Raw genomic sequence first — 27,102 nt, forward strand, 5'->3', positions numbered from 1 at the left:
CAAAAAAAAAAAGTTTGACACTTTGATGCATGTGTTTTTGCTGCCTTGGTTAGAGTTGGAAGAGAAGATTGACACCACTCTCATGTTTCTGCTGTTGGAACTTTGCTTTACTTTGAACTGCCTCTGGCATGGCCCCCATCAAAAACCAAAAAAAAAAAAAAAAGTTCAAAGCCACTTAGGAGGAACCAAATCAAAATTTTTGTGAAATCATGCTTCACATGATGGCATCAGTAAATTCTTTGTTTATTTTCACATTATAAATGATATGCACAAAACTTAGATCCAAGCCATATTTTTCCCCTCGGTCATTGGCTCTGTGCCCTCGTCCTCCACAGGGTCCTGGCCGTCCAGTTTAAAAACCACCAGTGTGCAGACTGAAAACCAGTCAGAAGGAGTTTATGTGACTTTTTCCAAATAAAACAAGATCTACTGACCTCTAACATTCACTGAAAAAGACATGTCTGTCCCTGTGCTTACTTGTGTGAACTACTGGTTGTGTACCTGGTACCGTCCAGTCCAGATGGTTTGTTGAAACAGACCAGGTACTGTAACAGTTTGTCAGTTACAGCGGGGGAATTAAAATGCACATTCAGGAGCTGAAAGGATTGCCTATAAATAACAGTTACATGGAGATGCTGTATTAGATTCTGGGTTATTCTGTTTCCTTTTAGGCAAATGACTCATTTAATAATGCAGCATATAATCACTGCTAGTCTTATTTAGTTATTCTTAATCACAATTAAATATTGGTAGAGGTTGAAGTGCTTCCATGGTTCTGTAATGTTAACTTTATTAAGCATAAATGCTTTTAACCCCACCCTTGCCGTTTCCATCAGATTATACACACTATATTCACTGTGCAGACCTGAGAGTGGTGTTGTACTCATCTAGCTCTTGAAAAGAAAGCAAATAAGCACATTTTCAAAAGACTGAGTTATTTCTCAAAAATCACTAAATGAAGGATTTCTTTGAGATTTCAGGAGGCAGAATAACCTCCTCAAAGTGGGCTCAACAGTGAAAAAGGTGAACTCCAAAAAGTATGAATCATGACTGGTAACTGCATGTTGTTAGCCATTAAAATGTCAGAATATCATGCTGGACTCCATGGCAATCGGATTTTGCATCAGTGACAAGTTTTCCTTGCAGTCTTAAAATATAAAACATTCTTTGAGGGTTTCTTTTTTTTCAGATGGGGTTATATGTAAGAAACAGATTTTTAAGATTCAGTGAGATCAGAAATGAAGCCAGCAGTTAGTGTTCATCAGTGGTTTTCTTTCATCGCCATCACTTCGTTGATTTTCTCCATCATTTTCAAAAAGAAATATCTCCCATGGAACATCATATTCTCATTGGAATATTGTAAAACCTCAACTTTCTGTCCATGCTGTGAGATAAATCTGTCAAATACTGAAAGTATCCGAAAACTGTAATATCTCATGTTATTACTGTGTATTCTTTTTTTTATTTTTATTTTATTTTATCTGGTTTGTTTTTGTCTGGTCCAGACTGTAATCGCCACCAGAAGGTGATGTATATGTACGGGTCTGAGTTGTACATTTTTATGTGACAGATTTGTGTATTTACATGCAGGTGAGAATAAAACTTTGTGATTATTATATGAATTTATGAATCGAATGAGTGCCAAATATGCCTGAGCATGATAGTGGAGCTGGAGGTACTCTTAGCTCATTATGTGAGACTCGAGTGACTTACTGCTATTGTAGACATGAATGCACAGCTGAACGGTGAATCATGCTCAATATTTTTGCTGAAAGCAGATAAACTTGTTTAGGATTTTTGTCTCTGTTTGAAAAAGTTTCTTCAGATATTTGTCGTATGTTCCCGTGTCCATCCATGGCTTATATACGCAGTCGGTGATGGTCTAATCATGCTGCCATTACAGGTGAATATAAAAAGCTGATTTACTTTGTTTCTTGGACTCTCAGAGAAAAGAAGAAGAAAAGAAAAAAAAAAAAAATCGGGGTCTTTGTCCTTTTTGAACCGTTCCACACAAAGATGTGTTGTTTATCTGAACTCTGCATCATCCCAAAAACGGTGAGCCTGACATTTGGTGAATTTTACCCTGGATTTTATCAATTATAGAGTGTGGATTTGTCCAAATGTAAAAATAAATGTAATTCTAATATTAAAATGAATCTATGAAAATATCTCATGCACCAAAACGTGTCTTTTTTTCCCAGGTTTAGCATAAAAAAATCATATTCAGCAAAGCTTTTCCCCTTCATGATCTTTTCATCAAAGCTTGTTCAGTTTGAATTTAAATTAGCAAAATATTTTTAATGTTTTAGAATATTTTTGTAAAATAACAGGTTTCTCAAATATCAGAATAGTACAACATTCAGACCCCAAACCAAAAAATCTTTTTTTTTTTTCTTTTCAAGAACAAACATGCACATTTTTGGCTGTTAATCAAACTTAATCAGTGGTGGAGGTGAAATGCTTTGTTTGCTCTTGTCTATGCCGTATTGTCTTTAGAAACACAGACGACAAACATGACACTGGCCTGTTTATATGTGTGTAATCCAACCCTCTTAAACAGCGTGTGGAGGAGCATTTATTCCCAGCTCAGCTCCTGAGAACTAATGCTCTGCCTGAAAGATTTCTCTGTTCTGCGGATGCAAATGAAGCCAAACTTAGAGCAGAAAAGCTACCATGGCTCCACAAGATAAAGAACCAAGTATTTGTTTCTCAATCCAGACTTTAAATATTGAGTTTTTTGGCAGTTATTTCTGAAGCTGAATATTATTTTCTGTTGAGCATGTTCTTAGTGTCTGCCTGTGTGTAAACAGTTTTAATAATCTCATGTACTGAGACATGGACTTTGTCAGCTCTAGGGATTTACAATAAAGTGTAGATATATGTCTTAGCTTTTTTGTTGTTTGTGTGTTTGTCTTGTTTTATGGACACTGACTTACTGTATCAAAGGAAAGGCCTCACAAATAAAGCAGAGCTGTTACTGGTTCTAATCTAATTTGCATTAGTAATGTTAAACCTGAAATTTTATTAAATCAGTTCTTCATTTTGTGATAGTAGAACACAGGTGGATATGTAAATCTTGTTCCCTGGCTTTTTACACTTAAGCTAAGGTTAGTTTTGAGCAATGTAAGAGATGAAAAATGTTCTCAAGTTTCCTGAGATTTTACCACAAACAGTTCACTGTGCAACAAGCACTGACACAGCTCCTCAGAGGTGCAAATAATATACAGAAATTTGCTACTGGGCTACATAAAAAGAGGATGAAGACAAAGATAACATTTTGAAGGAGTTATCAGCATGTCAGCTGAAATTTAAATGAATGTGATAAATCACGTGAAAGTGTATGACAGTCCTTGCCATGTGCTCAAAGGATAAGTGATGAAAGAGCCGACAGCAGTTGTTAAATACATTTTTTCTTGGGTCTATTTGTTTTGATACATAAATTTTAGGCCAATAAGAGTTTAATTTATTAACCCTAAATGGAAAACATCAGCCAGTCATCTCCCACATAAAGTTTCAGAGATCATCTATGTTTGCAGTGGACTGAAGAACATTACTGATCATCTACCACTTGCTTTTTTAAATGTTGAATTTGTTTAGTAAATCTATCAGCCTTAAAGGTTGGATGATGGTAGTTCTGATTATGCTGTCCAGAAGATGCACTGCCAGCTAAAGGTCATCTCCAACTAGAACCTCAGCAGGTTGAGATCCCACTGATGTCCTATTAAACAAAGCTGAACAAGGACTGACAACTTGCAGTCCAAAGTGGTGGAGTTAACGTTCATCCACTCACTGTAAAAGCTGGTGGAGATGAAGAGTCATCTTAAAAATCATCTGATTTCTGTATGAAGATGTTAAAGTCTATGGCTAAATGCTGGGAAGCAGCAGCTACTTCTGTAAAACACCTTTAAATTGACAACATGGGATGTCACTACAAGCCAATGTTTGAGCCTTATTTATTGATTTATTTATTTATTTATTTAATTGTTTAGCTGTTGATTTAATTATCTCTTTTTTTTAAGTTGGCATAATAGCATGCTAATGTTTGTAGAGTCAAGGCTTATTAGTATTAGAATCTTTATGCAGCTATTTGTTTAAATCTAATTAAAGTGTGTTGAGTTTGTTAAAAGTCATCCTGATGAGGTGATTGAAACTGAGTGTGATGGCTTAAGAGGCTGAATAATAAAGGGATTAGAGTCATTAGGACTATCTGTGAGCTATTAATGCTGTGACAAAAATATACAAACAAAAACTTTGCATCCACTGTTGCCCAAGGTAGTTATTAGAATCCATCTTCTTTATAGAAAAAACTAAAAGCAAATGATCAGTAGTAAAAGTTTAGTGAGGATCAAAGGAGCTTGCTCAATAAGGGACTTATAAACCAAGAATAAAATCTGAAACTCAATCTTAAATGGTAAAGCCAGGGAAGGAATAAATAGAGATGCAGTCATATTTTCAAAAGAAGAGCTACAGCATGCTGGATCGACTGGGAGAGGAGGCCTATCTAGCACCAATATAAGTATCATAATTGTACAGGTGGGATGAAATAAAATAGGCCCTTTCAACATCATTAAACTACCAAAAAGATCTGACCTTGGATAAAAACCTCGGATTAAATAAGCTTTTATTCTCCTTCTTCTAGCCAGATCCATGTCATAGACACCGCAGGCACAAAAGCAGGGTCCCTGTGATTAGACACCACCTAGTTATCCTAGGTTAATCTTTTCAGTCATGTCTCTTTAATCTTTCTTTCTACACTGCATGTCTCTGGAGCTTCACACAACTCAGTTAATTAGGAACTGCTTTTATCACCTAAGGAATATTTCAAAGTTAAGAGCCTGGTCATCAAAGATGGAACTAGAAATGATTATTCACACTTTTATCTCTTCATGTTTCAACTACTGTAATAGGCTATTAACAGAAGGAACTTTAGCATCCCCAGGCTGTGCCAGACTTTTAACTCACACCTGCAAAAGAGAACACACCTCACGAGTTTTAGCAGCACGTTGCTGACTCCCACTTCATTTTAGTATTCATTTTAGAATCTTGGTCCTCGTGTTTGGAGCCTTATGGTCACAACCCCTTGATTATATCTCTGAGCAGCTGACACTCCAAACCCTACACCTACACTCTAACTATAACCCCATTCAGTCTCCTTAGATCTTTAGGTCAATGTTTACTGCCTGTCCCTCACAGCAGTTTCAGGATCAGAGGAGGTTGTGCCTTTCAAGCAATCCCCAGATTGTGGAATGCTCTCACTATCTCTGTGATCTTTAAACCCTGAGTCTTTTTAAAAAGCCACTATAGACACTTTTGTTCTAATAGGCTTATAGGTAGAAATGAGCTTTTATGGCATTTGTTTTATGTTTTTATGTTTGTATATGTTGAAATGTGTCTATTTTATCTATTTTACTTGATATTTTTTTGTATTTTACTGTGAGGACTTTGTGATTCTTTCTGCGATATGTGCTGTATAAATCAACTTTACTTACTTAATTTTATCCTTATTTACTCATGTCTCATTGCAGAAGCATAGAGTTTCTCTATAAACGCTCCTCTGTAAAAGTGAAAAGCAATTGATGATCTGAAAAAACCCCCCCAAAAAACAATAGAATAAATACAGTAATGCAACTGAAAGAGAGCAGTATTTCTAGCTGGACCACCTGCTATCTGAGTTGAGGACTTAGTAACAACTCAGGGTATTGTGAGAAGATGGTCATGTATGCTTGCTGATTGTGGCTGTTTTGTGTTGCTATGTGACAACCCTTATTCAGATATGGTCCAAGATGATTGTTCCTTTAGCTTTGCAAATTAGGCATAGCATGAACTAGCCTTCAATCTAGCTCTCTATACCTGTGCAGCTAGATTTCACAGCAGATTGGGGGTAAATTAAACAAATTAATGTGTCTTTTGTGCCTTCTGAATATACTTACAAACACCCCAACTGTTGTGGTTTGAAGACTGCAAATAGGGATTAACAGCAAGATTTAAAAGTGTCACATAGAGAAGTGAAAGATAATTTTCTCAATTAAAATGTTTAGAGTTATATGTGGCACGTTTAATCCTTTGTAAGTAATTTGAATGAAATATTTTTAATGATTAAAACAATATATTTAATAAAATGTACTCAAATTATTAACTCACTATTATTAATCATTTATTGAGGAAACAATTAGCAGAATAAAGCAGAGCAGTCATTGGACATGAGAAAAACAAAAGTAGCTGGGTATGGTCAGGAAAATGAAACTGAACTTGTAGTTTGATGCTATAAAAATAAATCAGAGTGCAAACTCAATAGACAATGGAGTAGATTATTAGGTTCAGTTATTCACATTAAGTGACCATTTGCATTCAGAGCTGGCTATTGTCATTGGTTTTGCATTATTTATAACCAAAAGCTACAAATTCCCAATTGGCGGGTAACTACAGTTTGTTTGCTGTGACTGACACAGCAGAGAGGGCTCAGCTGCTTTGGTTTACTTGTTAGCAACTCTACTAATCTTAGTGACTCAAGGTCTTGTCACGGTGGAAAAACACATTTAAAACACATGCATGTCCCAAGTAATACAGCATGGTTTGCAGACTGGTCCTACAGTAATTAAGCTGTTTCCATCTGCAGATTTGCTCTAGCAAGTATTTTAGAGTCATTTTGTGTCTCTCAGGTGTATTTTTGATTCCATTCGTCTTGTTGTTGCTTGCTTGTGGCATCCTTATGTTCCTCCTGGAAACAGTCATGGGGCAATGCACATCTCAGTGATGTATCACCTGCTGCCCCTTGTTTGAAGGTCAGTGTCTTACAAGGAATGGTTTTATGGTGATGGTTTATGGTAATTTTATTTATTCAGATTATTTAATCGGAACAATTCACATTCACTGACAGCAAAATAAATAAATAAATAAATAAAATAAAATAATAATAATAAAAAAAAACACCCATACACTTCACACACAGACCATAGTGCACTTTTGATAAACACTGATGTTTTCACTCCATGCCATCAAATGAAGTAATATGCTTGTCATCATTTGTAAAGGAGCCAATACAGAATGCCTTTCCTTTTAAGACCAGTTCAAGTCTCTAGTCACAGACTAGATTCCTTTATGTCTAAAGCCAAAATGTCTCAAAGAAGTCTAGAACTCACACAGATCACTTGAATAAAAATATGCTAAAAGGTTTTCTGACATAATTACTGCTCAATAAACAGAAAATTCAAGTAATTAAATAAATAAATGCATCTCTTTAACATTATAGATTTGCAAGTTCCCCACAAAGCACAATGGTCTGCATTGAAGGTTTGACTGACCATTAGTGCTTTGCTAATTCATATTACAGATTATGTGACCAGAGAAGAGTGCATTCAGAGTACATATTTCCTAATACTTCAAATGAAAAATAATTTATTAAGGTGTGAATGTGGGCGAGGTGTTAAACAAAACACAGCCAGACTTGTAAAGATCTCCTGGGGGCCAGAAACCATATCCCTTCATTCAAATTCCTGATGTGTTCCAAGCAGCCACCTTGTCATGCACACTGACTGGCTGATAGGATGAATAAAAAGACAAAATTCTTTGCTTTGATGAAGAATATTACTTTTCTTACTCAAGAATGCTTGCTGAACGAGCAGTTATAAAAAGATGTGTTTGTGTGTGTGTGTGAACACGTGTGCAGAGTGCAGACAGTCACTGTGCTTTATAAAAAATGAAGGTTAGTAGTAGTTTCACATTTCTCAATGTCAATAGCAAATATATTTTAGTCTGTTTCTCCACGCCGTTTTTCTACTCTGGTCTGGTTACAGGACCCCAATCAGTCCTTAGATTACTAATGTGTTAGATAATATTTTTACAATTATCAAGACACTCTTACTTTTTGTCTTCAAGAGGAATCCGTTGACATTATAAATAGAAAATTCCCTTAAATAGCAACAAAATCAGAAATTTAAACGTGTTAGCTGTGGTCTTTGCAGGTTTACAATCCAGCAGAGTAGACAGAAATGCCTGCCGTCACTGTTGACAGACTATTGATCCACGTCACACTAAGCTAAACCGCCTGCTACAGATCAGCTGCTGCAGCTGCCACAGCTTGGGATCCGCTCTGTACACTGAACTGTCACATAACCAAAATAGCAGACTATATTTCTCAACTGGAGAAATGGAGCTTCCTTTAAATGTCTACCCAAAGTGTTTTGGACACGTAAAGTTTTAACATGTACCATTTAAGGATATTTGTAGGGAGAAATATGATTGTACCTTGCATAACTATGTTTCAACTGATGTAGACAAAAAACAATTGTTGGAATTTCAAAGCCAAAAGTTACCATCCTCAGCTCATTGCCATGTCACATCATCACATTAATTCAGCAGTTCACTGTTGCCCACATCATAGTTTCTGCCTGTGATAACTAGAGAAAAAGGCACATGGATGAAGTTTCTGATCATTCTCAGAACGCTGAGACAGTGCGGCCCCAACCCCAATGTCAGATGCAACCACCTCTACAATGAACTGACAAGAAGCATTTGTTTGGATGAAGATGGAAGCAGTAAAAAAAACAAAAAAACAAAACAAAACAAACAAAAAAAAAACAAAACAAGTCTTGAGTTCATTAAAAGCCCCTCTGCTTTGTCAGTTCAAGAGAAAGTTGTTGTTGTGGAAGTGAGCTTATTTAGAGGGCTAGTGATACTGCTGTAGTTCTTGATAAACTTGACAGCCTTCCTGTAAAAGTTTGCAAACCCCAAAAACCTCTAGAATAGTTTCCTGTTTGTGGGTCTTGGCCACTCTGCCACTGCCTTCACTTTATTTGTGTCTGCCTTGAGACTGCCTCTCTGAACAACTAAACCCAAAAAAATTCATGGTTTCCATGTGAAACTGACACTTCTCAGCTTTGACAAAAAGATGGCTCTCTTATAGCTTCTGCAGAACTAGTCTGACATTAATTTGATGCTCTTGAGGGTTACAGGAGAATATCAAAATATCATCCAGGTAGACAAAAACAAAAAGATTTAGAAAGTCTCTCAACACGTCATTTATGAGAGTTGTTCCAGTATGATCCAGAATCTCCCATTAATACCACCTTGCCCAGTAGGAGTTCTGAGTCCCAAAAGTAGCAAAAAGAAAGAGACATAACAAAATAAAAGCCAAATCAAAAATACGATCCTGACAAGGTGAGATGAAAACTCCTTAAAGGATTATAAGATATCGCACCTAAACATACAAAAGAACAAAACATACAAAGTTTTAACATTGCATAGGAAATAAATATCACTGAAATACAGTATAATAAAAGACAAAACAAATCATAATATAGGCCATCAAGATAAAACTCCTAATTAATGCTGTGTGTAAGTGTATACGTGTGTTTTAGAACAGAAAACAAATTACTAATTACATTTACCACAGTATATGTGACACTGATCTGCATTCAAAAGATTATCAAAGCACCAAAGGTCAAATGCAAAGTTTAAAACAATTTCATCATTTTATTAGTATAGTATTCAGTAAGTGTGCAATAGTTTTGCTTTGCAACAGCTTTCATGGGAGTTATTTTTGTTTGTTTGGTTATTGTTACTTATTTGTTTTACTGAAATAGCTTCATCAGGAGTTCTCTGTCTCTGTTGGTATAAGGAATACCTAAAGGTTTTTAGCTCAATAATACACTATGAATTCCAGTTTTGAAAGTAAATGTCTAATATTTAGAACTGAAAACATAAGCAATTAATGTTTTTGAAAACAGTGGATGGAAACATTCATGTTCAAACACACCCATTTAAAATGAATATACTCATCAACTTAACATCAAGCTCTGCGGAGTCTGTGAATAACTCATTAATTTGAGTCAAGTGTGATGAAATGTCTCCTTTTGGTTTTGTTTCTTTTTCTTTATTTTAAACAGAGTCCTGTGTTGAATTTGATAAAAACAAATGTGTAATCCAATTGGACGGTAGCTGCAAACGCAACAATACCTGCAACAGAGTTCTGAGAGTAAGTGTAATTCATACCTGCATCTTTTTGTATGTGAATACACACCCTATTGTGTCGGTGTGTGTTTGTCCTGGGTTATCTTTCCCAAAATCAACAGGTCACATGCACAAAGAGTAGATTGAGACATTCAAGTGTAGCCAGGTGGCAAATTATTAATATAATCTGTCACTTAGGCATAGGATGTGCCCCATAGAGGCCTTTATAAATGGCTATAGTGTTATTTAATTGTGTGATTTGTATTCTGCTTTAGTTTGTATTATCCTGTTGGTATATGCATGTATAGAGATACGCAAAATATATTGTAAATAGAGTAAATAGATGTCCTGTGATGCAGCTATTAGATGGCAGTGTCACAGGAGCTTATATCTTTCTGCTGACACTGTGCCAGGAGCATTTTGGGTCTTCTTACTGTTTGACGTCCAACATGGCTAGAGACATAGGGGAGTGCTAATTAAGTCCATCTTATGGTGAAATAGAGACTGATCTCTGGGAGAAGAGAACCCGCATGTGGTGCAGAGCAGAGACTGCCATGTTCCTTCATAAAAAAGAACAAGAACCACAGTGTCTTTAACTTCCAGTGTCTGATGTGTTGAAAAGAACTGCTGTGACATAGCCCACTGCCATATTTTCTTTTGTTTTATTGTTATTACTTTTATTGTTTTTGCCATCTTTATACAGTATTGAGTTTGTCATTTATATTAAACTGCTGTAAAAGAACCCCAGTAATTGTGTCCTGTAAGGTAACTCATTTCCCAGGCTACACAAGGTAATCACTAATTAACATGCATTTTTTGGACTGTGGGAGTGGCTTTGAAAATTAAGTTGAAACTAGAAGAACTCAGAGAGTGCAGACCTTCACCAAGCCATAGGGTCACTTACCTGAGAAAAACCCTAACAGGCAATCCACCCAGTTACCAACCCCATACCAACTATCATATAATAATAATAATAATAATAATAATAATAATAACTTTATTTGTATAGCACTTTTCGAAACAAAGTAACAAAGTTCTTCACAGCATTTAAGAACACATACACAAAGGTAAAACAATAAAACATTAATTCAAAAGAGACAATAAAATTAATTAATAAAAACAAATTCACAATAAGAAAGCCATTCTATAAAAGTAAGTTTTTAATTTAGTTTTAAAAGTGCTTACAGTGTTGGCTGCCCTGAGCTCCTCAGGCAGAGAGTTCCAAAGTTTAGGAGCTCTGACTGAGAAGGCCCGGTCTCCTCTATTGAGGAGATGGGAGGGGGGCACAGTCAGGAGGCTCTGACCTGAGGAGCACAGGCACCGACCCGGGACATAGGGGGAGAGCATGTCACAAATATAGGTGGGGGCTACACCATGGAGGGCTTTCAAAGTAATTAATAAGATTTTAAAATCAATTCTAAAATTGACTAGTAACCAGTGTAGGGAAGCTAAGATAGGGGTGATGTGTTCATGTTTTTTAGTGCCTGTTAAAAGTCTTGCTGCAGAGTTTTTGGCCCAGCTGGAGACGACTGAGCAACTTCAGACCTAAACCTGAGTATAGTGCATTACAATAGTCCAACAGGGAGGAAACTAGTGCGTGTATTACCTTTTCCAGGTCAGACTGGGAAAAAAAATGTTTGATCTTGGCTATATTACGAATCTGATAAAAACAAGATTGGACAACCTTTGTAATCTGAGGGCTAAAATCAAATTGCAAATCTAAAATAACCCCCAGGTTACGGGCAGATGGTTTTACCAGATTGGATAAACTACCAAGAGAAGTGAGATTTTGAGTGACTTGAGATGGACCGAATAGAATTATTTCTGTTTTTGATTCATTGAGTTCTAAAAAATTTTGGGACATCCAGACCTTTATGTCGGAAAGACAGTTAAAAATGCGAGTGAATGATTCAGGGTCATTCATAGGCAGCGGGACGTATAGTTGTGTGTCGTCTACATATAGGTGGAAGTTTATATTGTGGTTTTGAATGATTTGACCTATGGGAAGCATGTAAATGGAAAATAAAATAGGCCCAAGGATGGAACCTTGTGGAACACCGTATGATAGGGGGGCCGAGGAAGATGAAAACTCTCCAAGTACTACAGAGAATGACCGGGATGAAAGGTAAGAGGAAAACCAAGATAATGCAGAGTCAGTAATGCCAATAAAATTTCTGAAACGCTTTAACAGAGTGGTGTGGTCAACTGTATCAAATGCTGAACTTAAATCAAGTAAAATTAAAATTGAACATAGACCAGTATCAGCGGGTAAGAGCAGGTCATTGGTGACTTTTAAAAGGGCAGTTTCGGTACTGTGGTGTGAGCGAAAGCCGGATTGAAACTTTTCAAACATGTTGTTATTGTTCATGTGCTCGGTCAGCTGGGTGGCAACAGTCTTTTGTAAAAGTTTGGCTAAAAAAGGCAAATTTGATATAGGTCTGAAATTGTTCAGGTCCAGAGGATTAAGTGAGGGCTTTTTTAGAATCGGTCGAACTACAGCACTCTTTAGACCAGGGGGGACACAACCAGACGACAATGAACTGTTAATAATAGAGAGGATGTGGGGACCCACGGTGTCGAAGATGCCCCTCAAAAATCTAGTGGGCAGAATGTCTAACTTGCAGGTAGTAGGATTTGCATGCTGAATAAGATCCTTTAAGTTGGATAAATAAATTTGTTTAAAATGTGTCAGTGAGGATCCAGGTTGGTTCAGGACATCGAAGTTGCCAGGGGCAGGTGGAATGTTATTCCTAATGTTGGCAATTTTATTAACAAAATGAGTGAGAAACTGCTCACATTTTGCAGCAGAAGCATCGATAGGAGGGGTAGGAGGGCAAGTAACTAAGTTTATTGTTTTAAACAATATTCTAGAGTTGTTGCTGTTTGAGATTAACTCTGAGAAATACAGTTTGCGTGCTTCATCCACTGCCAATTGGTAGGCAAGCATATTGTACACTTCAAGCTAATATCACTATCGATTTCAATCATCAGGATAGATGCCGCATCTTATTTGAGTCTGAGTACCAGCAAAAACTTGAAACTTTCACATCCAGCCTAAAGGCGGCCAAGATAGCCTTTTATCAGAACAAGATCCGCAATGCTCCCAACACACGACAACTGTTCATGGCGTTTAACTCTCTTCTATCTCCACCACATGCTCAGCCTCCCACTGTGCTGACTGCAGAAATGTTTGCTTCCTACTTCACTGAAAAGGTTGCTACCATCAGTAACCAATTCACTGAGCCTGACCAAGTCAGCCTTGCCAAACCAGCTACTGGTGCCTCACTCTGCTCTTTCCGCTGTCTAAATGAGGACGAAGTCTCTAAACTTCTAGTCAGCTCAAAACCCACAACCTGTCCTCTTGATCCTGTTCCCTCTGACATCCTGCAGAGCACTTTAACCTACAGTCAAATCTGCAGTAACTCATATTATCAACTCCTCTCTTAAATCCGGTGTCTTTCCTTCTGCCTTCAAGCAAGCTCGGGTTACCCCGCTGCTGAAGAAACCCACACTCAACCCAGCCCAGGTTGAAAACTACTGGCCGGTCTCACTGCTTCCATTCATGTCTAAATTACTAGAGCGTGCCGTCTTCAGTCAGGTCTCACAGTTCCTCCAAGACAACAACCTGTTTGATCCATATCAATCTGGATATAGGCAAGGTCACTCTACTGAAACTGCTCTCCTGTTAGTTACTGATTCCCTACGGCTTGCCAGATCCACTGGTCAATCCTCAGTCCTTATACTGCTGGACCTGTCGGCTGCCTTTGACACGGTCAACCATCATATACTGTTCTCCAAACTCTTGGAGCTTGGCATCTCAGGATCTGTCCTCTCGTGGTTTACGTCCTACCTCACAGGGAGATCATTCAAAGTATCTTGGCGAGGGGGCGTGTCCAGATCACATGGGCTGACAACAGGGGTGCCTCAGGGCTCGGTGCTCGGCTCTCTTCTCTTTTCCCTATACACCTCCTCACTCGGTGCAGTCATTAGCTCTCATGGTTTCTCCTACCACTGCTATGCAGATGACACTCAGCTTTTCCTTTCTTTCCCACCTGATGACACAACCGTCTCAATGCGAATATCAACATGCCTTGCTGATATCTCCGCATGGATGAAGGACTGCCACCTTCAGCTAAATCTGTCCAAGACTGAGCTTATTGTCTTTCCAGCCAGTCCTTCTTTACCACCACAGATAAGTGTGCAGCTTGACTCAATCACACTAGTGCCTACATCTTCTACCAGGAATCTTGGTGTCATGGTAGACAACCAGCTGACCTTTAAGGACCATGTTGCCTTGGTTTCCCGGTCTTGCCGATTTGCTCTCTACAACATCAGGAGGATCAGACCCTGACTGAACACACGACCCAGCTCCTGGTCCAGGCTCTGGTCATTTCACGCATTGACTACTGCAACTCCTTACTGGCTGGCCTGCCTGCATGCTCAGTTAAACCTCTGCAGATGATCCAGAATGCAGCAGCACGTCTGGTCTTCAACCAGCCCAAAAGAGCTCATGTCACTCCGCTGCTAATTGCTCTTCACTGGCTTCCAGTTGCAGAACGCATCAAATTCAAAGCTCTGCTTCTGGCTTACAAAACAATAACCCAAACGGCTCCGGTCTACCTTCACTCCTTAATCCAGAGCTACACTCCCTCTCGACAGTTACGCTCTACCAGTGAAAGACGCCTAGTGCTCCCACCACAACGTGGCGCAAAATCAGTAGCTAGACTCTTCTCCTCTGTTGTTCACCGGTGGTGGAACAATCTACCAAACTCCGTCCGATCCGCAGAGTCCGTATCCACTTTTAAGACCAAGCTAAAGACTCAGTTGTTTAAGGAGCATTTCCACATTTAGCTTAACTAAATGAGTTAGAAAGATTTGTCCAGCTTTTTGGCTCAACCAAGTACTGAAGAAGCTGTGTGCACTTATGCCCAAGATGATATTGTGTGATGAAATCATGCACTTATGCCCAAGTTGATATTATGTGATGAAATCATGCACTTATGACCAAGTTGATATTGTTTGATGAAATAGTGATCTTGTATTTAAATAAAATGACTAAAAAAAAAAAAAAAAAAAAAAAAAATTATATGCACTGCACTAGCACTACATGACAGCACCTGGGTCCAACTGGACTCAAAAGGGGTCTGACTATCACTTAATTATGACGTCCCATCTTGTTTGAATTCATGCTTGTGTTGTTCTTACTCTCAAATGTAAGTCGCTTTGGATAAAAGCGTCTGCTAAATGACTGTAGAATAGAATAGAAAGAATAGAATTATTTAGAATCCTTGACCCTGGAAACATACCCTTAGACACTGAAAATTAAGCAAATGCTATAATAGTCTTGAAGCTACTTAAGAAACTCACATTTTATCTTACAGCTGTGATATGGGTTAGCTGTTTTAATTTAACATCTACCAACTTGTTTTTTTCCCAATGACTCTGGACATAATCTATTGAGTTAGAAGCTGTAATGGCAAAATTATCCCTATCTCCCAATAGTAAAGCATCGGTGATCAGTGATCCTGATCACCCCAAATATGAAATCACTTGCCAATTTCTGACATTTCCTGAAAATTTAATTAATTATTCATGACTAATAAACAGAAAAAGTTATGTCATTCTTTAATTAGGGGTACAGTGTTATTTGTGTAAAATGCACCAACTACTGCAACATCAATAAGTTAATGTGCACGATTAAGATGTGGCGTTTTTATGAGTCACAAACTGCACTCTCTCCTCTCCTTGACAGTCACCCAGGAAAAAGCAGAATATGCTATGTTTACGTTCTCCATGAACAATAACCAGCTTTCATAACATAACTAAACCTACTGTAATTGCAAATTTTTGTAAAAAAAAATTGGATAATGTAACATGGCAAACCGGATTGTTTCTTTCAGTGACTGGTTGCAATAATTTTATGATGTGCATGCATACAAGATAGACAGGGATGTTGTTGCAACTTCTGTCAAAACATATTACATTAGACATTATCTTATGGGACCATAAGAACACTCTCAAGGAGAATAAGTTAGTTTGAAAAAAAAAAACCTGTCAATGGGGCAGAGTGTGGTACAGCCTTAAATTTTGACTCCAGGCTGCACCATGTCAAAATGTTGGGTCTCCAAGACCTTCACAGACTTAAGTTAGTGGGTTTCTTCTTTCCTCTCACGACCATGACACATTGCAACTTGGTTTACAGCTGTGAAATGTCTTGATAATGTTACAAACTGTTGAAACTAGGTTTATTTAACAGTTTAACAGGTTTAGTTATATTTAACAGTGACCCTAAATGATGTGTTTTCATATTCATTTATTTTGGTACTTCAGTTTCAATATCCTACAGGTAGGCAGGTAGGATGCACAGAGCTGCAGGACAAGCCTAACTCATACTTACCAATTTGTACCGACTTGATTTAATTTGTCCTTATTTGTAAAGGAGAAACATAATTTGTTGTTAAATTCAGGTCATGTGAAAACAGAACACTAAAAATAAAGCACAAATGAGATTTTTATGTATTTATTTTATTTTTTGCATTTACCTTTTTGAAGGGACACATTTCAAGTAATAAAAACAGTGACAATATTTGCATTTGGGGTGAGTTTTGTGTTTTTTAAGTAAAATCCAGTAAAAATTTGTCATAAAAAGTTCAGATTTCATAGAATTGCTTTATTATACCCAAAATTCCCTGAGGGCTCTCTGAAGGGATTAATAAAGTATTTCTATTCTATTCTATTCTATTCTATTTATTACGTAAATAACAAAACTCTGTACTTAAATTAAGGAATGGCATTAATTCTGACAAACATTATTATCAAATTATCATTAAATTTAGGCTGTTAATTAAAGCATATTATATTAGCTACTTTTTCAGCTCTATAGGTTAATGTATATTCTAGAGAAAATGCCCATTTTTGCATATTAGGTGTATGAGTTGATATCATAAATGTTAAAATACTGAATATGTTTACTCATATATACAGTATATGCAAACTATAAATGTTCAGTTGCCTCATAAAAAAACAAGTGGTAGAAGATAACTAGTAGTACTAACCAGATCAAGCAATGTTTATGAAAACACCTTTGAGTTAAAGTGTGTAAAGTTGTCCCATTTCCACATGTGTTAACTTGCTTTACCAGTATTATATAATTTTTTTTAGGAGACAAGTAGTGGGTATTTTTCCAGGGGATTGAGGAGATTGGTAGTTTGAGGTGGGAAATGGCCGTATGTCTGTTACTGGCATGGATCCTGTGCTACTTTTGTGTTTGGAAAGGAGTGAGATCCACTGGAAAGGTAAAGAAACATCTGGAGGGATTCATATTAAAATGCTTTTGGAATTACACCCATACAATTCTGTGAACAGCCTTTTGATAGGCAGAACTGTCTTTTAAGGGTTTAAATATAAATAGATCGTTAAAGCTGTTTCCTAGATAGATATGGACTATAACTCCATTAACTCTTAGCAGATCCATCCATCCATCCATCCATCCATCCATCCATCCATCCATCCATCCATCCATCCATCCATCCATCCATTCATCCATCCATCCATCCATCCATTTTCTTCCTCTCATCGTGTTACAGGGCAACTGCCTAAGCATGGTGGCCTAGAAGTCCTTCTCCCCGGCCACATTCACCACCTCATCCGGGGGGATCCCAATGCGTTCCCAGGCCAGCCGAGAGATGTCATCATGCTGAAAAAAAATAGAAAGATAGGCCCCAGACGTTAACTGACAACAACAATGGTGCAGCATAATAATTAAAAACAAAACTCTTCTCATATGGTATGCAAATAACCATCCCAGTTCACTAGTGGGAAAAGATGTAATGGAACATCATGGAGCAAGATGCCACAACCAGCAAACCATAAACCTAATATTTTAATTCCTGATGCATGAGTAAAACTTTCTGTGTACTATTTCTAAGGTCAAGTGTGAACAGAAAGGGTCAGATTAGTCTTTACCAACAAACACACTTAAATGGCAGAGCTGGACCTTAAGCAGATTTAATAACATCAAACCAGGACAGCAAAAAAAAAAAAAAAAAAAAGATAATGACTTCTGATCCAGTGCATACAACATCCTCTGTGATACACGTGGAGGCAATGGGAAACATGGATATTCATAGCTTCTAATGGCACTCACAAAGTGTATTACCTCTGCTAAGATATTATGCTTGGCCCGTTTTTTTTTTTACTTTGTGTCTACATGTTGGGAGGATTACTTTCAAGAGTTATGGATTTGCAGGAAACTTTTCCAGATGCAATATGCCATGACATGATCTTAATTAAATCCAACTACATCTTACTTTGTTAAGATAAAAGTAAAGCCATAAAGAAACACAAACAAGCAATAACTAAAGACAGCTGGAGTAAAGACCTAGAAAAACACTACCAAAGAGGAAATACATTATTTGATGATAGAATGAGTTGCAGATTTCACTCATTTTCTGTTAGGGCACTGGGCTAAGTAACATTTGCTATTTAAGCACCTATAAGGTTCCACATGTTAGTGTGGATACTTTCAAATATAAGCCAAAAGTCTTCACTTTGGGCCTATATTTCTTAAATTAAAAATGCAATTGGGATTTTTAAACAGGGTGCACGGGGAAAATGACTGTACTTTGGTATAACGGTCAAGTCCACAGTGTATAACTAAGTTTAACAGTCTTTGCTATAAAAAATAGACAGTCGTAATACAAAAACTGACTCACAAAATGCACTTTCGCATTATTCATTGTTGTAATAATCAGTCTGGACTATTAATACTGTTATTAAACAAATGTATATTGTTAGCTGCTTCCCCAAAGTCCCATTGTCTTCCTTATTGGTAGCTTCTGTGTTTCTGTCAGGTTCAGTTTTACATTTTTCCCAAAAATCATCATTTTGCTTTTCAACTTTTGAATGTGTTGCATTTTTGGTACCACTAGATGGCCCAAGAAATTCTCCTCTTTTGGGAACAACACCACTAAGTCAAGCAGAATTAAGTACAAGGTGCAGGGTCTCCAAAATTGTACGGAATTCTATGAAAAGGCAGGGTTGCGATATGGTAAGGTTAGGTTAATTTGGGTTTGCAGCCACCACAACAGTGTTTTCAGATGCTCTTATATATAGTCTGATTTGTCTTTAATAAAATTTTTCTAGTGTTCTGCATTACAAGCATAAACTTACCCTTACATTGTTTTGACAGGTGGTTTATTTTACAGCAACATTTCCTTATGTGATGTTCGTTGTCCTGTTAGCTTGTGGGCTAACTTTGCCAGGAGCCATGAATGGCATAGTGTTCTACTTGTATCCTGACCCCACAAGGCTGGCGAGCCTGCAAGTAAGTGATAAAGGCAAACAGTCATAATAGTGCTAGATAAATCTGAAGAGTTTTCCCATAGAGGTCCAAGGTCTTTAAAATATTTGTTTTTCCTACAGAAGTTAAAATATTTACTATGAACTTTGTTTGCATCTGCATAGGTTTGGGTGGACGCAGGTGCACAAGTTCTTTTCTCTTCTGGGATTTGTCAGGGTAGTTTGACTGCTTTGGGAAGTTATAATCAGTATAACAATGACTGTTACAAATAAGTACTTTGCTTTATTTAAATACACAATTGAAAGGAAGCAAAATGTTTCTCTTTGGTTCTCATAAGTTAATTTGTTTGTAATTGTCTTAAACATGCAGTTCTAATCAGACAGCTAACAATCTTGATTAACATCTAGAGACAGGAAATATGGGTAAGGAAGTAATTTGCAGACAATGGTCAAATCAGCCAGAACTTGATCAGGATTTGGCCAACACATTGTCCAGGGGATCAGTGCTAATGTGGGTATATACACCATAAAGAATCTTCCAATTTGGTCACCCTTCTATCACTTATCTTCAGCAGTACTTGGTGTATTTTGTCATCTGTGGCCATGGTGTACTTTTACTACAATCAGCAGGGAGAACGTTCCATCTCTATTTGTCCTGTTCAGGGTCACTGGGAGCCAGATCCTATCCCAGTTCACAAAGAGCAAACAACATTGTACACCCTGTACAAGGTCACCAGTCCACCACAGAGATAATGATACAAACTACTAATACACAAACTCCTAATCATACTGTATCTACAGCCAATTAACTCCCTGTTTAATTCAACCTGCATGAGTAGGAACTGTGGTAGGGAAAGGAGAACATTTACCATTAAGGCAGAGTAAATAACATTCTGCAACACATATACTGCTAATAATTTCTTTTAAAGAAAAGTTTATGTGGATATGTTTTTTGTATTTATTTATTTATTTATTTATTCATTCATTCATTCATTCATTCATTCATTCATTCATTCATTCATTCATTCATTCATTTAAACATTCCACACAGTGGCATCAGATGTTGAAATGGCTTTTGCATTGCTGCTAATTTTTTTTTTGCTAAATCTTTTCTTGTTTTCTTAGGGACACATTTGTTCTGTGTCTGGTAAATGGTGGCTCCAGTTTTGTTGCAGGATTTGCAATCTTTTCTGGTTTGGGCTTCATGTCCTATAAGCAGGGACTCTGCATCTGGTAAGACAAGCACTTGTACTTTATATTTAACAGTGAGTGATCAGGGGTGCCAGTAAATAATTTTTCATCATCAACAGGTGTGCGCTCATTTTAAAGATTGATGTTGGGGCAGGAAAAATGCGTTTTTGCATTTTAGTTTTTAGAGACAAATCTGTTATCGGATCATTTCCTTTCTAAAATCGATTCATTTTTCAGCGAAAAAGTCTTAGACTCCTCAGACATCATTAAGTTTGCAGTGATAAGAGCTGCTAAAATGAAAAATGCTAAAAATAAATAAAAATGCTAGCTAGTCAGCATGCTCCTCAGGCCCAGTAAAATTCGACTGCAAGTGGTTGATCCATACTTAAAAGAATTAAAATACTGCAGGGGTTTCAGAGTGGGTTTTATTCCTTCAACCTATTTCTGATTCACAAAATATTTTTATCTGCATTAAATTATATCTGTTGCATTAATTCCTATGCATACAGGACCTGGTTTGACATTTATTGCACAACCTTGTGCAGTAGCAATGATATCTTTACCTCAGTTATGGGCTATATGTTTCTTCATCATGGTCATATTGTTGGGAGCTGATACACAGGTAAAATAAGAAAAAATGTGCAATGAGAGGTTATAAATATATATTACTATATTCTTTCACCCACAGTATTTCTTTGTTATGTGTCTTGGTAGTTTGTGAGTGCTTGATGACCTCAGCCACAGACATGTTCCACTGCGTGTTTCCAAGATCTTTTCGCAGAGAGTTGCTGCTGCTTTGTCTCTGCACTGTCTGCTTTTATCTTGGCCTCTTTCTTGTCACAGAGGTGAGAGCTCTGACTACTGTAAACAGACTGTTAATAACTCTTTTTTCCCAAATCAAATCTGACTTGCAGCATTTTGAAAAGATTTACTCCTTTTCTAATAATCCTAAAAGTGTACATGTGTATTTGTTGTTTTTATTTTTGGATATGCTGTTTCTATGCTAACTCTTGAGCACTGTTCATGCAGATAAAACAGTCAGTATCTTGACTGTTTTATCTTGATCAAGATGTATATATATATATATATATATATATTTTAAATTTTGGGGGATTTCAATTCAATCAGCATATATTTTCCCAGCTTGATGCTTTATTTCTTGCCTTGTGTAATTACTGATGCTCCAAAACAGGATTCAGAAAGAATTAAGAATTAATTATAATGTTTGTGCTACACAAGTTTGCTACTGAAAAATCTGCAGCAATCCAAACATTTTTGGGTGTTGATTGTTTTCATATATTGTAGATGTCCAAGATTTACACACTGTGCAGTTAATTAATGAATGTTGTTTAATACTTCTCATGTTTTTCTTCCTCTTTGTGACAAAGCACTATGAAGAAGAGACAAATGCATTATTTTATTTTTTTTAGGATTTTTTAAAATTATATTTTAAATACTGTGTATAAAAAATGTTAATAAAGAACTTGCTATTTCATCTTTTTTAAATTTAATTGTATTATGTAAAGTGGGAACTCAATGCTATACTGCAGAAATAAATGGTGAACCACCTGGAAACAAAGCAAATATTGAGACAACAATGAGAAAAATTCAAATGTTCCAACTAATTCTGAAAACAAATGTGTGAGGCGTTATGGAGACATACTGGGCAAGCTGATGTAGTTGCTCATGTCACCTTGCTCAATAAAGCTTGACACTAATCAGTCTTGAAAATGTTAGAAGTGAGAGATAAGCCATCAAGCTCTTTTAGTGTGCATACCCATTCACTGATCAGACATAACATTTACCAGCTGACAGGTGGAGTGAGCAACTTTGATCATTCTGCCAAAATGCAATGTTGTGCTTGAAAACGTTTGCTCCAGCATGTTGCTTCGATAGTAACTGCAGGCAGGATAAATGCATTAAAAAATCAGTAGTTTGCTTATGAAAAATACCTGCTGAGAGGTGCAGAAGTCTCATTGACAGTTACAGGAATCGTTTGATTGCAGTGATTGCCTCAAAAGGTTGTGCAACAAAATATTAAGTTAAGGTTACCACCATTTTTGTCCAGGCCTGTTTCATGAGTTTATTTTTTTTTTAAATAATTCTCTTGTTGCATTGTTGAAAAGCAATGTCTGACTTTCATTGGTTAAATTCAAAGAATTTTTTTATTTATTATTACTTTTGTCAGATTCAAGTTAATTCTGACCATTGAGAGTTTTTCCTTTCATTAACTGAAGGGTAACAACAATTTTGTCCACGTGTGTGTAAATATATATATATATATATATATTTCCCTCATCCCTTTGGCCAAAATACTATCTGAAATATTAGAACCTCTTGTGATGTGCAACTTGCGATCAGATTGTGACATTAGAGTACACACTTTAGGCCTACTACAGTAGTTTAGAGAATTTTCAAGGCTTTTCACCAGTGATGTTATAAACTTCCGTCTTCTCTTTTATGTAAACCTGGCTGCAGGAAAAAAGAAAAAAGTTTAACTCAGTTTTTAACAAAAACTTCATCAAGCTATGCATTGCATTGACTTATCAAATATGGGTAAATATGTTGTGGATTAATCTAATCCTAAATATGTTGTTGTTGCACAAACTTACCAGGGCTGTGAAAAATCCACCTTTGTATAAGATTAGCTAAAATTTAGCTCAGAAAGCCAGAGAAAAATAGAAAGATTAGGCAGCATCTTTAAGCAAACATTCAAGAGTAATGAAAAATCAGGGGATCACAAATATTATTACAATTCCTCTTGAGGGGGGGCATTAACATCCACATCAAATCCCATGACAATCTGTTTAATCACAATGAGATGCTTCTATTAAAACTGAAAATCGAGTTCATTGTAAGGTTAATGGAAGGAAGCTGGGCAATGTGTATAACATAAGGACATCATATTTGCACAACTGGCTGACTGGTTTAGGAAACCTGTGGGTTTTTGAGTGAATGGTCTGAACTGGGTAGCTGCAGCTCAGCAGGAGGATGAGCAGTTGTCCACCAATTGGAAAGTTGGTGGATCAACTCCAGGCTTTACCTGGCTCCATGCTGAAGTGTTTTTGGGCAAGACCACGTTGCCTCCCGCTGTGTCAGGGAATCAATGTGTGACAGTAGAAAGTGTGTAGTATATAACAATGGAAGTGCTGTATAAGTGTGTGTGAATGGATGAATGTGACATGTTGTGTAAAGCGCTTTGAGTGGTCAACATGACTAGAAAAGTGCTATATAAGTATAGTCCATTTACAGACCATTTAACTGATCCTGTTTCCACTGAAACCCGGGAAGCTTTGCCACCCTGAAAACAAGACAAGCAACAAAGCAAAGCAACCTGAGCAGGACCCTTTGAACCCAGACGACTCTCATATGCCTGTTGCCAGTCACTACAAAGGAAGTGGTACAGCTGAGATGGAGATGCAAATGTGAGAAACTTATAACATTTCAAATGTGATGTATTTTAAACTTGTTTTTCCAAGACAAGCATTTTTAAGAGATTGTGAAAGGTAATACATTCTGGAGTTTTACAGTTCAGTCTTGCTCTGTGAACTGAACAATTAGCAGTAATGGACTACCATTTTAAACTACACACTAATGAAAGCTCAGTATTGAGAAGTCAAAAATTTAAGAATTTTGTCAAAACTACTTCCATGAAAAGAAATTAAAGTTTCTTTCTGGCAGCTGTTTTAAGGTTGCCAGTTGTAACCATTATTGTCCATAAAGATTCACTGTCATCCAGATTTCTAGACTTTCTCATCTGAAAAACTACAAATAAAAAGACAGAAAAGGAAAAAAGACGTTTCAACATGAGGCTCAGCAGACACTTTGGTGCAAAATGATTTATACTTTGTTTATTCTCTCTCATTTATTAAAATAGAGGGAAACAAAAGACTAAGTAACCAACTATCTCTATATTATGATTTGCTTTGTTTTTATTGCAGTATCGCACATTATCATGTGGCTGACCTAATTAGAGCTTATTGTATTAAAAAATAGAATGAATGCTTGGTGAATGTTTCACTTAAATAAACCATTTTAACATGACTAATCTTATTCTGCTCTTACATTTAAGATAAAATAAAATAACCACTTGCACTGGCTTAAATTGGGTTCTTGTTCTTCTTTTTAGGCACAGTTTGCGTTCATACTGTATTTCTCAAATGAATCGGACCTTTTTAATAACGTGTTCCATTCTCCGCTCGACATGGCACTGCACCAGGAATTACTGAAGGAGAAGCTGAAACACACAACAAAGAAGGAAACTCGTTCATCTTTTGGTTAATGCAGAACAACTTCAGTTTTTAGTACATAACAGCTAGATACGGAGCTGCATCAGATCCTAGTGGTAGTGGGTTTATAATGTTTCTATTACAACTTTCCTGAGTTCTTCCACGTCTGACTGCAAGCTATTTCTCCTGTCCAGAGCTGCCTATTGTACCAAACAAGCTCATGTTGTGGTTGCGTTTATCTACGATGCTGTGCGCTGAACCCATAATGCACTTTATTTTGTAGTCTACTTGAAGTGGAACGAGACCCATGTTTGTAGGAGTCTGCTTCTTTGATCCGAATCAGAGTCTGTGCATTCACAATACCCAAAACGAAGCGAACTTTCCAAGCAAACGGACTAAGATTCTAATAAAAAAGGCTGGTGTGAATGGGCCAATGTCACATATAGAAAATATATAATGGATCTTCTCCAAATTCAACATGCCAGTTTATTTCAAGCCCAACAACACCTTAAATAGAAGCTGTTTCACCCAAACTGAATGGTGACATATGGTTTACAGTTCACAGACTTTCATAGAGGAAAAACTAAACAACCACTTCATAAACTCATGGCACAACACAAGAAAGCCAGCTCCCCTGGCAAAGACTCTGGGATCATTCTACATCTCATAAATTAATCGCTTTTTAGGATGTTTGAAGATGGCAGTGTGCACATTTTGGTCAAGAGTGGTCTGAAAGAGGAGTCAAGGAAGTCATCTAACCTGGAAAAAACTATTTGTGAGAAGAAGAGGACTCAGGTATCACCTGTGAGTGAGTCAGTGACACACAAGTGACCTCAATGACCCTTTCAAGAATTTATAAGCCAGAAACTCTCCACTAATTACTGAGAACCGAGCCTTAAAAATGAGAGATTAAACATCTTCCAGAACCAAGAAAACAAGTTCAGTTGCCTTTATCAAAGCTGTTAGCCAGAACCTGGATGACAGAGAATCTACAGAAACATACAAACTGGTTTCAAGTATGCACAAATACATGTAAAAAAATGCAAGTCAATAAATGTCCCAAAAGGTACAAAATAATTACTTAAAATAGCACATTGTATTATACTTGATACTGATATATTTAATTACTATAAAATACATCTTAAAATATGGTGGCTGTAGCTCAGGAAGAAGAGCAGTTGTCTGTCAATCTGAAAGTCGATTTCAGGCTTCCCCCGATTACAAGTGTCCTTGAACAAAACACTGAACTCCATGTTGCCTCCTGAAGTGGCTATTAGGAAATGAATGTGCGTGATAGAACTTAGTATAGTATATGCTAGTATATACTTAGTATATAACAATAGAAGTGCTGTATGAGTGTGTGTGTGAGTGGGTGAATGTGACATTTCGGGTTGAGTGGTCAAGATAACTAGACAAAGAACTCTTAGAACCAAACTCAGAGAGGGTGGTCATCTACTGCGACTGTGAGGCTGGTGAGATGACAGCACACAAACACAAAGAAACAGAAAAGTTAATGAATGCAATATTGGTTTATGATACATTACTATAGATTTAGGTCACTTTGGCAGCTGCCCAAGCAGAGAAACCCAGACTTCCCTCCTACTGGCCATCTTTCCCAGCTGGGGGATGCCAAGGTATTCCCAGGCTGAGAGAAGAAGTCCCTCCAGCGTGTCCAAGGTCTTTCACTGGGTCATCCCCTGGTGGGACATACCCACAACACCTCACCAGGGAGGCTTGCAGAAGGCATCCTAACCAATGCCCAAGCTCAAAAGCGGTGTTTAGTGCAAGCAAACAACAGTTTACATTGAAAATAAAAATCACAATAAACCTCCAAGCACTCTCCTTTAGAAGTGACATACCGAAAAATATATATATATATATATACACTACTGTTCAAAAGTTTGGGGACACTTCCCTATTGAATCCCATTATATATATATAAAATAAAAAAAAAACTTCAAGATAGCAAGTTACAAAACTGGTTAGCCATCCTGTCACCTTCAAATTTGCTAACATCATTTATCTTTAGTGTCAAGTTTATGGTGTCATAAAATAAAATAAAATAAAATGAAATCACAATGAATTACACAGGTATTTGATTACTGCTATCAAACTTTTACATGATTGACAGCCTTTTTATCTTACTACGTGAAATTAATTTGCATTAATCTGCTAAACTGCACAGTTTATACTGAGGTCGACATACGAACTGTTTATTTTGTATTCAGACAGTGATACCATTTTTGTAACTTCGTCTCAGTAAAAATCCCATCAGAAGTAGTTAAACAATAGTGTTTACCATTAGTTTAAACATGACAGGAATATAGGGTAGAAGATTCAGCTCCTGAAACTACTTACAGCAATGTTTGATTAGTAGAAGCTGTAGCTGTAGTAACCTTTTTTAAACTTCATTTTTAAAACAATTGAAATGATT

At 37.0% G+C, this 27,102-nt stretch overlaps 1 protein-coding gene across 1 annotated transcript; it reads left to right on the top strand.

Moving 5' to 3' along the window:
* Window positions 1–11,987: 11,987 nt before the first annotated feature.
* Window positions 11,988–21,168, top strand: LOC121636967 (sodium- and chloride-dependent GABA transporter 2-like). Its single transcript, XM_041980832.1, has 8 exons — window positions 11,988–12,073; window positions 12,401–12,572; window positions 17,136–17,243; window positions 19,139–19,273; window positions 19,414–19,517; window positions 20,374–20,469; window positions 20,917–21,061; window positions 21,154–21,168. The coding sequence occupies exons 1-8, from the start codon at window positions 11,988–11,990 to the stop codon at window positions 21,166–21,168; spliced, it is 861 nt and encodes a 286-aa protein (XP_041836766.1).
* The last annotated feature ends 5,934 nt before the right edge of the window (window positions 21,169–27,102 follow it).

This window comes from Melanotaenia boesemani, chromosome 3, assembly GCF_017639745.1.
Source record: "Melanotaenia boesemani isolate fMelBoe1 chromosome 3, fMelBoe1.pri, whole genome shotgun sequence".
In the NCBI taxonomy this organism is placed as follows: Eukaryota; Metazoa; Chordata; class Actinopteri; order Atheriniformes; family Melanotaeniidae; genus Melanotaenia; species Melanotaenia boesemani.